Genomic DNA, 13494 nt, shown 5'->3' with positions numbered 1-13494 from the left:
AGGGGTCTCTCATGATATTGCTGGAGTTGCACTTCCTGATGTATAGTTCCTGCAGGGGGGCAAGTGAAGTTCCCATAGTGCGTTCGGCCGAACACACTACTCTCTGCAGAGCCTTCTTGTCCTTGGCAGAGCAATTCCCAAACCAGATGGTAATGTTCCGGGACAAGATGCTTTCCACCGCCACTGCGTAGAAGCACTGGAGGATCCTCGGAGACACTCTGAATTTCCTCAATTGCCTGAGGTGGTAAAGGCGCTGCCTTGCCTTACAAAATTGCCTTACCAGCAATTCTGTCTAACTAGAGGGTTGAATTGAGTTGAATACTTTATTCTCACATGTGACAAGTCACAGTGAAATTCTTTACCCAAGGTATGCAAATAGTTGCCACATAAAGGACACTTACAAAGTACCCCCTTGCCAGTTACCCCTTTGTTCTGCCCCCCTTCTCCCTCCCTAATGGCGTTCCCCCCACGCCGGGTCCTCCATTGTTCCGTCCCCCGGCAGCGGCGTCCTCCCTTCCCCGTGTCCGTCCTCATCCGTTGGTTGGCGCCATCATCGACCGACACACTGACCGCTCCGCTATTGCTGCCGGGTTCTCTCCAGATGCCTCTGTGGTGCCGACCCAGGCCCTGTATGCGGTTAGTATAGGTTTAGGTTTATTACTGTCACGTGTAACAATTATATTATATTGTATAATTGTATGGTGAGAAGCTGTGTTTTTTACATGCTTTCCAATCAACATATAATTTTGTACGTTAATACAATCAAGTCAAACAGTACAATCGGTAGAGCAAAGGAGAAGATACAGAGTGCAGAATATAGTTCTCAGCATTGTAGCGCAACAGTTCCAGAGACAAAGTCCAATGTCCGCAATGGGGTAGAGGTGAATCGGACAGTACCCCAACCTAGTGGAATTCTCTGCCTCAGAGGGCGGTGGAGGCAGGTTCTCTGGATGCTTTCAAGAGACAGCTGGATAGGGCTGGATAGCGGAGTTAGGGGATATGGAGAAAAGGCAGGAACGGGGTACTGATTGGGGATGATCAGTCATGATCACATTGAATGGCAGTGCTGGCTCAAAGGGCCGAATGGCCTACTCCTGCACCTATTGTCTATTGTCTATTGTCTATTATGGAAGGACCGTTCAGAAGCCTGATAAGAGAGGGGAAGAAGCTGTTCCTGAGTCTGGTAGTGTGCGCTTTCAAGCTCCTGTACCTTCTGCCGGACAGGAGCAGGGAGAAGAAGGAATGACCAGAGTGGGGCAAGTCTTTGATGATGTTGGCTGCTTTATGAAACAGCGTGGATGTGTAGACTATATGGAAGAGTATGGAGTGTGAGTAGGTGGAGTGTGTGAGTAGGTGGAGTGTGAATTGTGTGGGAAGATGGCAGAGAGGCAAAAGACCAGCCATAACTCCCTCATGGAATGTGGTATAGACGTGCTCTGGTTTCTGATGGTCCAATATCGATGTACATTTTAGTTTAGAGATACAGCATGGAAATAGGCCCTCAGGCTCACAGGCTCCACACCAACCATCGATCTCCCGTTCACACTAGTTACTCATCCACTCCGTACACACTAGGGGCAACGTACAGAGGGGCAATTAACCTACAAACCCTTATGCCTTTGGGACGTGGGAGGAAACTGGAGCACCCAGAGGAAACCCACGTGGGTCACAGGGAGAACGTGCACACAGCACGCAAGGTCAGGATCGAAACCATGTCTCTGGCGCCGTGAGGCTTGTCTGCTTGATGAATGATTTAACCCTTTCATCATTTCTACTGCCCGATGTGAGATGACTTCAGAAATTGCCTGCCCTACTCCTGCACCCACGGATTGCCCTGTTTACTAATTCGCTCGGCTCTGGTGACATTTACTGTGATCAAGATGAATTGCCAGCAGAAGCAGACAGGGCTGCGTAATGAAAGACTTATCAACATGTAAAAACTGATGAATAGTTTCAGTTCTCCTAGACTGCACTGCCCCAGGTTATTCTGCTACAGTATATCCTCATCGCAGACCAGCCCAGAGAGAACAGGACCTCTTTGCCTTCCCAGAACTCCAACGGTAATGCCCCTGTCCCACTTAGGAAACCTGAACGGAAACCTCTGGAGACTTTGCGCCCCACCCAAGGTTTCCGTGCGGTTCCTGGAGGTTGCAGGTGGTTGCTGGAGGTTGCAGGTAGTGGAAGCAGGTAGTGGAAGCAGGTAGGGAGACTGACAAAAACCTCCGGGAACCTCTGGGAACCGCACGGAAACCTTGGGTGGGGTGCAAAGTCTCCAGAGTTCGGCCCTTCGGCCCATCGAGTCCACGCCAACCAGTGACTTAATAGACAATAGACAATAGGTGCAGGAGTAGGCCATTCGGCCCTTCGAGCCAGCAATGTGATCATGACTGATCATCCCCAATCAGTACCCCGTTCCTGCCTTCTCCCCATATCCCTGACTCTGCTATCATTCAGAGCTCTCTCTTGAATCTAGCTCTCTCTTGAAAGTATCCAGAGAACCGGACTCCACCGCCCTCTGAGGCAGAGAATTCCACAGACTCACAACTTCTCTGTGTAAAAAAATGTTTCCTCATTTACGTTCTAAATAGCTTACCCTTTATTCTTAAACGGTGCCCCCTGGTTCCAGACTCCCCCAACATCGGGAACATGTTTCCTGTCTCTAGCGTGTCCAAACCCTTAATAATCTTTATATGTTTCAATAAGATGACCTCTCATCCCACTAAATTCCAGAGTGTACAAGCCCAGCCGCTCCATTCTCTCAGCATATGACAGTCCCGCCATCTTTTTCCGCACATTAACATTATCGAATACACACACTAGGGACAATTTACAATTACTCCAAGCCAATTAACCTGTACGTCTTTGGAGTGTGGGAGGAAGCAGGAGATCTCGGAAAAAAACCCATGCAGTCACGGGGAGAACATGCAAACTCCGTACAGGCAAGCGCCCATAGTCAGGATCGAACTCGGGTCTCCGGCATTGCAAGCTCTGTAAGGCAGCACTGTGCCACCGTTCCGCCCGGCACCTGGACCTTATCTTGTACTAAAGGTTATCCTGTGTCTTGGATGACAACAGAAAGGCTCGCAGCTGAAATGTTCTTTCCTTGCGAGGGGAACTTGTGAAGTCTCAGTGCAGGAAATTCCTTTCACGCCTGATGACGTTCAGTGCATCAGGCACGCAAGCGACAATGTCAAAGGTCTCAGTAGATGCGTTGTTACTGCACAGCTTGACCAGACGGGTCATCCCCGATGTTGTACCTTCTTCTCTAAGCTCTGGATCCCCAGAGGTGCTTTGCTGCCAACTCCCAGTCCGTCTGGTACAAGAAGAACCCTTCCACAACCTCTCTTTCATGGTTTTATCTTTTGGCCTTTCCTGCTTCATCCCAGCTCACAATGAAAACCCCATTTCCACCACCGGTCGCCCCAGAGCTCCCGTGGCTCACGAACAGCAATGTTACTTTTTATTCTGTGTTCTTCTTTTGAACCCGTTTCATCTATAATCCCTTCCCATCGCCCACTTTTACTTCATCATTTGAGGCTTGAATTTCACCGCCTTCAAGGAGCAGCGGGTAGGGCGGCTGCCTCACAGTGCCGGAGACGAGGGCTCGATCCCAAGTACAGGTGCTGTCTGTGTGGAGTTTGTACATTCTCCCTCTGACCTGCGTGGGTTTTCTCCGAGATCTTCGGTTTCCTCCCACTCTCCAAAGATGCACAGATTTGTAGGTTAATTGGCTTGGTGAATGTAAAAATTGTCCCTAGTGGGTGTAGGATACTTGCAGTACCTGGTGGACTCTTCGGGAGTGATGAGCACAAGACAAGACTCCTTGCGTAGGGAAAGGAAGTGGAAGGAATATACAATAAGGAGCGTATGAGTGAAAGACGAGGCCGGTCACCATGGTTATATGTACCGACTATGGAACGATTAAATTCTTCTTCAGACTGGAAGGGTCCTGACCTGAAACGTCACCTATCAGTGTTCTCCAGCGATGCTACCTGACCTGCTGAGTTACTCCAGCAATCTGTGTCTTTCTGTGTAAACCAGCATCTGCGATTCTGGTGTCTGCATTGAAATTAGACAATAGACAATAGGTGCAGGAGTAGGCCATTTGGCCCTTCGAGCCAGCACCGCCATTCAATGTGATCATGGCTGATCATCCCCAATCAGTACTCCATTCCTGCCTTCTCCCCATATCCCCTGATTCCGTTATCTTTAAGAGCCCTATCTAGCTCTTTCTTGAAAGTATCCAGAAAACCGGCCTCCACTCTGAGGCAGAGAATTTCACAGACTCACAACTCTCTGTGAGAAAAAGTGTTTCCTCGTCTCCGTTCTAAATGGCTTACCCCTTATTCTTAAACTGTGGCTGCTGGTTTTGACTCCCCCAACATCAGGAACATGTTTCCTGCCTCTAGCGTGTCCAAACCCTTAACAATCATATATGTTTCAATAAGATCCCCCTCTCACCCTTCACCAGAGTGTACTCCAGAATGTACAAGCCCAGCTGCTCCATTCTCTCAGCATATGACAGTCCCGCCATCCCAGGAATTAACCATGTAAACCTACGCTGCACTCCCTCAATAGCAAGAATGTCCTTCCTCAAATTAGGGGACCAAAACTGCACACAATATTCCAGGTGTGGTCTCACTAGGGCTCTATACAAGTTCTTATTGGCTGTAGGTTAACGGGCAGACGGGCTGAGGGAGGGGGGTGCATTGCAGGAGGGAGTGTGGGGAAGAGAGATGGGAGGGGGTTAGGCTGGGGGGTAGGTTGGAAGAAGAGGGGGCGGAGGGGCGTTCGTGTACACACATGTCCATGCAGCAAAACTTTTTTTTAATCAAAAATAAATGTAATCAATTATTGCAATAATATTATACAATACAAAATAATATCAAACAAACCCACCACCATAATGCAAAAGCACCCAATTATCTAAACAGGTGAAGAAGGAGGGTCTCGACCCGAAAATTCACCTATTCCTTCGCTCCATAGATGCTGCCTCACCCGCTGAGTTTCTCCAGCATATATATCTACCTTCAATTTTTCCAGCACCTGCAATTCTTTCTTAGATATTTATCTAAACAAATATTCCTAAATGTTACACTCCTAAACAACGATGTTACGATCCTTGTCACGGAAGCATTCAACCCCCCGCGGTGCCCAGCGGTGCCGGAAATCCTCCAGGGTGCCCGTGGGCAGCGTGTAATCCCTCTCTAACACCACCCAGGTGCAGATGTAACTCCGGGAAAGGGGCACAGAGCACCTTGCTCTGCCTGACCTATGTCAGAGCTGTAGGTATAATCACACGGTGACATCTTCCGCTCTTCACTGCAGTGGAAGTAGGTCAGGCCCGGCCCCAATCAGCTAAAGAAGCTGATGCTGGTGACGGCTCTTGAGTTTAATCCGCTCTGCATGAACCTTCGGAAATGTTGTAGTCGGCAGGGCAGTACTCTGCATATCGCCAACCTGCAGATAACATTTTTATCAAGCCGATTAAACAATTAACCTACAAACCTGTACGTCTTTGGAGTGTGGGAGGATACCGAAGATCTCGGAGAAAACCCACGCACATCACGAGGAGAACGTACAAACTCAATACAGACAACACCCGTAGTCGGGATCGAACCCGGTCTCTGGCGCTGCATTTTACTGTAAGGCAGCAACTCTACGGCTGTGCCACCGTGACTGCATGAGTGTCACAAGAGAAGTGGATCTGAATTTATAAGGTCACGAAAGCATTCAACCCCCCGCGGTGCCCAGCGGTGCCGGAAATCCCTTAACAATCTTATATGTTTCAATAAGATCCCCCTCTCACCCTTCTCCAGAGTGTACTCCAGAGTGTACAAGCCCAGCTGCTCCATTCTCTCAGCATATGACAGTCCCGCCATCCCAGGAGGGAGAGCAAGGAGGGAAGAGACAATGACTTTGGGACTTAAACTGTGTTGAGTGTTTGTTATTTATTCTATGTTATGACTGCAGGCTAAACCATTCTGTTGCACTTAAAAGTGCAATGACAATAAATTGAATCAAATAAGTGTTAGGAGAAGAATTAGGCCATTCGGCCCATCAAGTCCACTCCGTCACTCAATCATGGCTGATCTATCTCTCCTTACTAACCCCATTCTCCCGCCCTCTCCCCATAACCTCTGACATCCGTACTAATCAAAAATTTGAAACCAGTTGTGATAAAATCAGGGCGTTTTAGAATCTGATTTCAAAGACCGCCTCAGAGAATAGTGTGGCACGGTGGCACAGCGGTGGAGCTGCTGCCTTACAGCGCCAGAGACTCGGGTTCGATCCTGACTATTTATACAGGTTTTGTATGTACGTTCTGCCCGTGACCTGATTGGGTTTTCTCTGGGATCTCCGGTTTCCTCCCACGCTCCAAAGACGTGCAGGTTTGTAGGTTAATTAGCTTCAGTAAAATTGTAACTTGTCCCTATATGTGTAGGATGGTGCTAGTGTGCGGGGATCGCTGGTCGGCGTGGATTCGGCGGGCCGAGGGGCCTGGTTCCGCGCTGTATCTCCAAACTAAAAACTAAACTAAACACAGCTAAATAAACGCTCGCATGAGCGAGTATTTTTTTCGAAATAGAAACAGCTTCCCTCAACGCTAAATAAACTACTCCTGATACTAATCACCTCAATTGGATCGAGTATCGCAAACAGTAAATGAACACAGGGCATTAGGGAGTGTTTTGCAGCAGAGAGAACTAGGAGTCCAAGCACATCATTCTGTGTAAGTGGCATCGCAGATAGATAGGGAGGTGAAGAAGGCTTTTGGCTTATTGGCCATCAACAGACAGGGAACTAAGTATCGAGGATGGGACATTATTTAACAGGTGATTGAGAGAGGGGGGTAGGATTTCATCGGCAAGTGGTTGGACAAAGGCCAGAGATGAAAGGACAAAAGGCTGTGGGATAAGGATTAGGAGATTAGCACAGCAGCGCTTGGATCAAGTCGTCGTCACTTTTATTTCTATAGCACATTTAAAAAACAACTCTCGTTGACCAAAGTGCTTTACATTGGTGGAGATACTAATGTTATACAACATTATTTAATAGATTAAGTACATACATAAATACATACATATAGCTCTCCAAATTCATATTTCTCCAAGATCCGGCCCCATATCCATCGAAGCGTTTCCTATCCATGTACATGTCCAAGTTCGATCCAAACCCTGCTGTCTGTGTGGAGTTTGCACGTTCTACCTGTGACCTCGTGGGCTTCCTCCGGCTGCTCCTGTTTTCTCCCAGATTCCTGTTAAATCTTTTCCCCTTCACCTTAAACCTATGTCCTCTGGTCCTCGATTCACCTACTGTGAGCAAGGGACTCTGTGCATCATGATCTTACACACGGCTATAAGATTGCCCTTCATCCTCCTGCGCTCCAAGGAATAAAGTCTCAGCCTACTCAACTTCTCCCTATAGCTCAGACCCGCTGGTCCTGGCAACATCCTCATAAATCAAATGATTTGCTTTGTAAGGAAAGGATCTAACTGAAAATGACACAGTGCTGGAGTAACTCAACGGGTCAGGCAGCATCTCTGGAGAACATGGATAAGTGATGTTTCACAATGGGACTCTTCCTCAGACTGTTTGTGAGGGGGGCAAGTTGGGGAACGAAAGCCAGCATTTTTCCTTATCTCTACAGTTATTCTGAAGTAGGGTCCCAACCCTTCCAACAAGATATGCTGTCTGACTCTGTGAGTTACTCCAGCACTTTGTGTCTTATTGTGCAAACCATCATCCTTGTGTCTCCAAGTGTCATCGCTGATCAGGTGGAATCTGTCAACCATTCTACATTTCTTTGAACATCTTCTGCTTTGAACAGTCGTTTTCACACCTCACCCTTCCATATGTCTCGTCACTCTTTCCCCTGACTCTCAGTCTGAAGAATGGTCTTGACCCGAAGCGTCACCCATTCCTTCTCTCCACAGATGCTGCCTGAGTAACTCCAGCATTTAGTGCCTATCTTCGGTGTAAACCAGCATCTGCAGTTCCTTCCTACTCATTATTAACAAGTCATGTAACTTAGCATCCAGAAGATAGGGGAGGTTGAGGGGAATCTGGGCCCAACACAGGCAAATGGGACTAGCAGTTATAAAACCTAGTTAGCATGGATGGGTTGGGCCGAAGGGCCTGTCTCCACGCTGTATGACTGTATGACTAGCGACTGCACTGAACCAGCCATTGTTTTATAATGTGCATCCAGTTAATTGTGGAAAATTCTCAAATGCCATGTAAGAGAAACTTCTTACCATGAAAGCAAATCAGCTTCATGCTGAACTGTTGCAGGGAACAGCAGAGACTAACAGAAAATGATTGATTTTGAGTCGTGCAGTTGCTCTCAGCTGCAAAATAGAGATCTTGCTGAATGCCTGGGCTGGCTCATGAGAGAAACAATTATAAGTACGAGGAGCAGAATAAGGCCATTCGGCCCATCGAGTCTACTCCGCCATTCAATCGTGGCTGATCTATCTCTCCCTCCTAACCCAATTCTCCTGCCTTCTCCCCATAACCCCTGACACCCGTACTAATCAAGAATCTATCGATCTCTGCCTTAAAAAGTATCCATTGTCTTGTCCTCCACAGCCTTCTGTGGCAAAGAATTCCACAGATTCACAATCTATTCCTCAGATAGAAGGGGCTCGACCTGAAACTTCTCCCATTCCTTCTCTCCAGAGACACTGCCTGTCCCGCTGAGTTACTCCAGCTTTTTGCATCTATCTTTGGTTTAAACCAGCATCTGCAGTTCCTACATACACAATTCTAATGTGCTGATTCCTGTCTGATTAGGAACCCATGGCTTTGTAGCTTCAAGTCTGTGCTAGTCCCACTCTTCTGATGACATTTTCCTCTCTCTCTGCCGGGATAGGAATAGCATTGTACAAATTAACAGCCGCATAGCCCCCGGCATCTGATTTCGATTCTGTGACTCTTGTCGTTCAAAGGCTTTGTTAACAGCCCTGTTAATAGAAATGTATTGCTACCTAGAACAGAGCTGTCATTGAAGATACTACAGTAAAAATGCCATCAGCATTTCATCTCAAAACTATTCATTAACTGCCGGAGTTAATCAGCTGAAAAAAAAAGATAAATAACAATTTAATTAAAATAAATGCACGAATGCCTTAATCATCAAATCTTATTAGCTGAACCTTCGGTACCTCCCAATTAGTGGTAATAGACTATTTTATGTTGCATTACTGAAAGATCGTTACGCTGAACATTTTCCGCTCAGTCCGCCTGTACTTACCTGATCTCCCCGTTGCCAGACATTTTAATTCTCCTTCCCATGCCCACACTGACCTTTCTGTCCTGGGCCTCCTCCATTATCAGAGTGAGGCCAAACGCAAATTGGAGGAACAGCACCTCATATTTCGCTTGGGCAGCTTACAACCCAGGGGCATGAGTATTGATTTATCTAACTTCAAGTAACCCTTGCATCCCTTCTCTCCATCCCTCCCCCACCAAAGTCATACCAACTTCAAAGACATCTTGTTGAGTCTCATTGTCTGTAACTCGTTTTCATCTTGCACAAAACAAAACTAACAATGGCCTCTTTCCTTTATCATCATTACTTTTTTTGCATATCTTTCAATCCCTTGTTCTATGTCTCAAGTTCAAGTTCAAGTGAGTTTATTGTCATGTATCCCTGATAGGACAATGAAATTCTTGCTTTGCTTCAGCGCAACAGAACATAGTAGGCATTGACTACAAAACAGATCAGTGTGTCCATGTACCATTATATAAATATATACACACATGAATAAATAAACTGATAAAGTGCAAATAACAGATAATGGGCTATTAATGTTCAGAGTTTTGTCCGAGCCATGTTTAATAGGCTGATGGCTGTGGGGAAGTAGCTATTCCTGAACCTGGTTGTTGCAGTCTACAGGCTCCTGTACCTTCTACCTGAAGGTAGCAGGGAGATGAGTGTGTGGCCAGGATGGTGTGGGTCCTTGATGATACTGCCAGCCTTTTTGAAGCAGCGACTGCGATAGATCCCCTCGATGGAAGGGAGGTCAGAGCCGATGATGGACTGGGCAGCATTTACTACGCTTTGTAGTCTTTTCCTCTCCAGGACGCTCTCTACATCACCGTCTATATCTCTCGTTTCCCTCTCCCTTGACTCTCAGTCTGAAGAGGGGTCTCGACCCGAAATGTCACCTGTTCCTTTTCTCCAAAGATGCTGCCTGTCCCACGGAGTTACTTCAGCTTTTTGTGTCTATCTTTTTGTGTCTATCCACAAGGGGGTATCACAGCCAGGAGGGGCCAAGTGGCCTCAGTCTGTGCCAGAACAATCGGGTGGGTGTATGTATCCGAGCGGTTTAACATTAATGGCAGACACAGAGTGCTGGAGTAACTCAGCAGGTCAGGCAGCATCTCTGGAGAAAAATGTGGGTGACATTTTGGCTCGGGACCCATCTTTAGACTGAAAGTAGGGGCTGAGGAAGGTCGGGGGTGGGGTGGGAGGAGAAGAATAGGAGGCTAGAAAAGATCAAGGCCAGCCACAAGCAAAGATCTTATGGCCACAAGAGCTCAGACAGGACGTGTCTGGTCGGTCCATTGTTGGCTGGAGAAGGTGTGACCTCAAGAAACAATGTGGAGAACATTGGGCAATGTTCTTGGAGAACGTCAGGTGGCATGGTGGCGCAGCGGTACAGTTGCTGCCTTACAGCGCCAGAGACCCAGGTTCGATTCTGCCTAATGGGTGCTGTCTGTGGGGTGTTTGTACGTTCTCCCCGCGGCCGCGTGGGTTTTTTCTGGGTGCTCCGGTTTCCTCCCACACTCCAAGGACGTACGGGTCTGTCAGTTAATTGGCTTCTGCAAATTGTCGCTAGTGTGTGTAGTGTACGGAGTGATCGCTGGTCGGCATGGACCCGGTGGGCCGAAGGGCCTGTTTCCACGCTGTATCTCTAAAGTCTACAGTAAAACCGTGGAACTGGTAAAAACAACTCGGGAATGTTGAAAGGGGGTAAGGAGGGAGGGGAGGAGACTATGAGGGGGAGTATGTTCAGGAAGGTACTGCAGATGCTGGTTTAAACTGAAGATAAGAATCAAAAAGCTGGACTAACTCAGCGGGACAGTCAGCATCTCTCGAGAGAAGGAATGGGTGACATTTTTTGGGGTCGAGACCCTGCTTCGGACTGAGAGATGCTTCAGATTACTAGTGACTAGTGGGGTACCGCAAGGCTCAGTGCTGGGACCTCAGCTATTTACAATATATATTTATGATCTGGATGAGGGAATTGAATGCAACATCTCCAAGTTTGCGGATGACACGAAGCTGGGTGGCAGTGTTAGCTGTGAGGAGGATGCTAGGAGGCTACAAGGTGACTTGGATAGGTTGGGTGAGAGGGCAAATGCATGGCAGATGCAGTATAATGTGGATAAATGTGAGGTTATCCACTTTGGTGGCAAAAACAGGAAAGTAGACTATTATCTGAATGGTGGCCGATTAGGAAAAGGGGAGATGCAACGAGACCTGGGTGTCATGGTACACCAGTCATTGAAAGTAGGAATGCAGGTGCAGCAGGCAGTGAAGAAAGCAAATGATATGTTAGCATTCATAGCAAAAGGATTTGAGTATAAGAGCAGGGAGGTTCTACTGCAGTTGTACAGGGTCTTGGTGAGACCACACCTGGAGTATTGCGTACAGTTTTGGTCACCTAATCTGAGGAAAGACATTCTTGCCATAGAGAGAATTACAAAATTCTTAAGGGGTTGGACAGGCTAGATGCAGGAAGATTATTCCCGATGTTGGTGAAGTCCAGAACTAGGGGTCACAGTTTAAGGATAAGAGGGAAGTCTTTTAGGACCGAGATGAGAAAATCATTTTTTACACAGAGAGTGGTGAATCTGTGGAATTCTCTGCCACAGAAGGTAGTTGAGGCCAGTTCATTGGCTATATTTAAGAGGGAGTTAGATGTGGCCCTTGTGGCCAAAGGGGTCAGAGGGTATGGAGAGAAGGCAGGGATGGGATACAGAGTTGGATGATCAGCCATGATCATATCGAATGGCGGTGCAGGCTCGAAGGGCCGAATGGCCTACTCCTGCAACTATTTTCTATGTTTCTATGTTTCTATTAGAGCATTCAGTGTACATTTCTGTCTTTCAGCCTGAAAAACCGATTGTGAGATTCGAGAGCAAAGCCGTGAATGGAGGCCCGACTTGAGCGGTTCTTTGGCCGTCGCACAAAAACGTGGACCTCACACAGAGACGGGCATCTTTCTCAAACGGCCTTTGTCGCATTCGAATGTTTCACTTTCCGGACACAGAGGCAGCCTGCGTGACTCATGGAATTCCGAATGCCCACAGGAGGCAAAGTCCAGCGGGGGCTGTCTCCATTGACACACGACCGAGTACTTCGCAGACGAGGAAGAATCTGTATCTTCCGAGCCCGCTCATCCCTAGAGACGATAGCTTGTCGCCGGTTAGGTTGCAGATAAAAGAGATTATGCAAAATGTAACCTGAATTCCTGCAAAAAAATGAAAAGAAGAAAATCCAAAACTATTTCTTGAAAGTTTTTAAACTTTTTGAAGAAAGAACTTGCATTTATTTATAGATAGACAAAAATGCTGGAGAAACTCAGCAGGTGAGGCAGCATCTATGGAGCAAAGCAAAAAGGCAACGTTTCGGGTCGAGACCCTTCTTCAGACTCGGCATTTATTTATATGTAATCTCTCACAAGGTCACGAGCCCCAAGTCTTCTCGGAATCTATTATGTACTTTTAAAGTGTAATTTTTTTTTTCTCTCGAGAAACGCATGATTGAGTTGGGCCCACCAAGTCCGCAGGAAACAGCTGGAGAATTGGTCTGGATCCTTGGTGAGCTGCTATACTCCCCAGCTGAGCGGACACAGGGGTAGGTGGGTTTATTCCAAACGACAGGACCTCCAGAGGTGCATCATTGACATCATGGAGGTGTCAGCCTCAATTAAACGCTTAAAGCTGTGAAGCTGAGTTTGGTCCCATGGGAGTGAGGTGAAGACACCAGTGATTCATTCCGTTGGAATCCTATTTCTTCATTGGTGGAGCCTGGATCACAATCTGTTCGAGCCACTCAGTATGAAGAGTCCTATTTGAATGCACAACAAAAATTTCCCTGCTATTGCATATCCAAGAAATTAAAAGTCCCCCTTTTGGTTTTGAAGGTTTTCAGAGGTCTCGAAGCAATACAGTTAAACACACAACATGCTCACCTATAAACAAACGGTTATTGTGCGGTGATTATACTGAAGGTAGACACAAAACGCTGGAGTCATAAGTCACAAGGTCAGAAGTGATAGAAGTAGAATAAGGCCATTCAGCCCATCACGTCTACTCTGCCATTCAATCATGGCTAATCTATCTTTCCCTCCTAACCCCACTCTCCTGCCTTCTCCCCATAACCTCTGACACCTGTACTAATCAAGAATCTATCTGTAGTATCTCTGCCTTAACAATATCCACTGACTTGGCCTCTACAGCCTTCTGTGGCAAAGAATT

At 47.1% G+C, this 13494-nt stretch overlaps 1 protein-coding gene across 2 annotated transcripts in view; it reads left to right on the top strand.

The window, feature by feature from the left end:
• Window positions 1-13292, top strand: part of zmat4 (zinc finger matrin-type 4) — a 152030-nt gene extending 138738 nt beyond the window's left edge. For both annotated transcript variants that reach the window (XM_033013783.1, XM_033013782.1), the window contains one exon: window positions 12125-13292. In XM_033013783.1, coding sequence (XP_032869674.1) covers window positions 12125-12143 — 19 coding nt within the window. In that variant the 3' untranslated portion in view covers window positions 12144-13292. The remainder of the gene's footprint in view (window positions 1-12124) is intronic.
• Window positions 13293-13494: the final 202 nt, after the last annotated feature.

This window comes from Amblyraja radiata, chromosome 39 (assembly GCF_010909765.2).
Source record: "Amblyraja radiata isolate CabotCenter1 chromosome 39, sAmbRad1.1.pri, whole genome shotgun sequence".
In the NCBI taxonomy this organism is placed as follows: Eukaryota; Metazoa; Chordata; class Chondrichthyes; order Rajiformes; family Rajidae; genus Amblyraja; species Amblyraja radiata.
The sequence above is the reverse complement of the archived record's forward strand: the minus strand, read 5'-3'. Positions and strand labels throughout refer to the sequence as shown.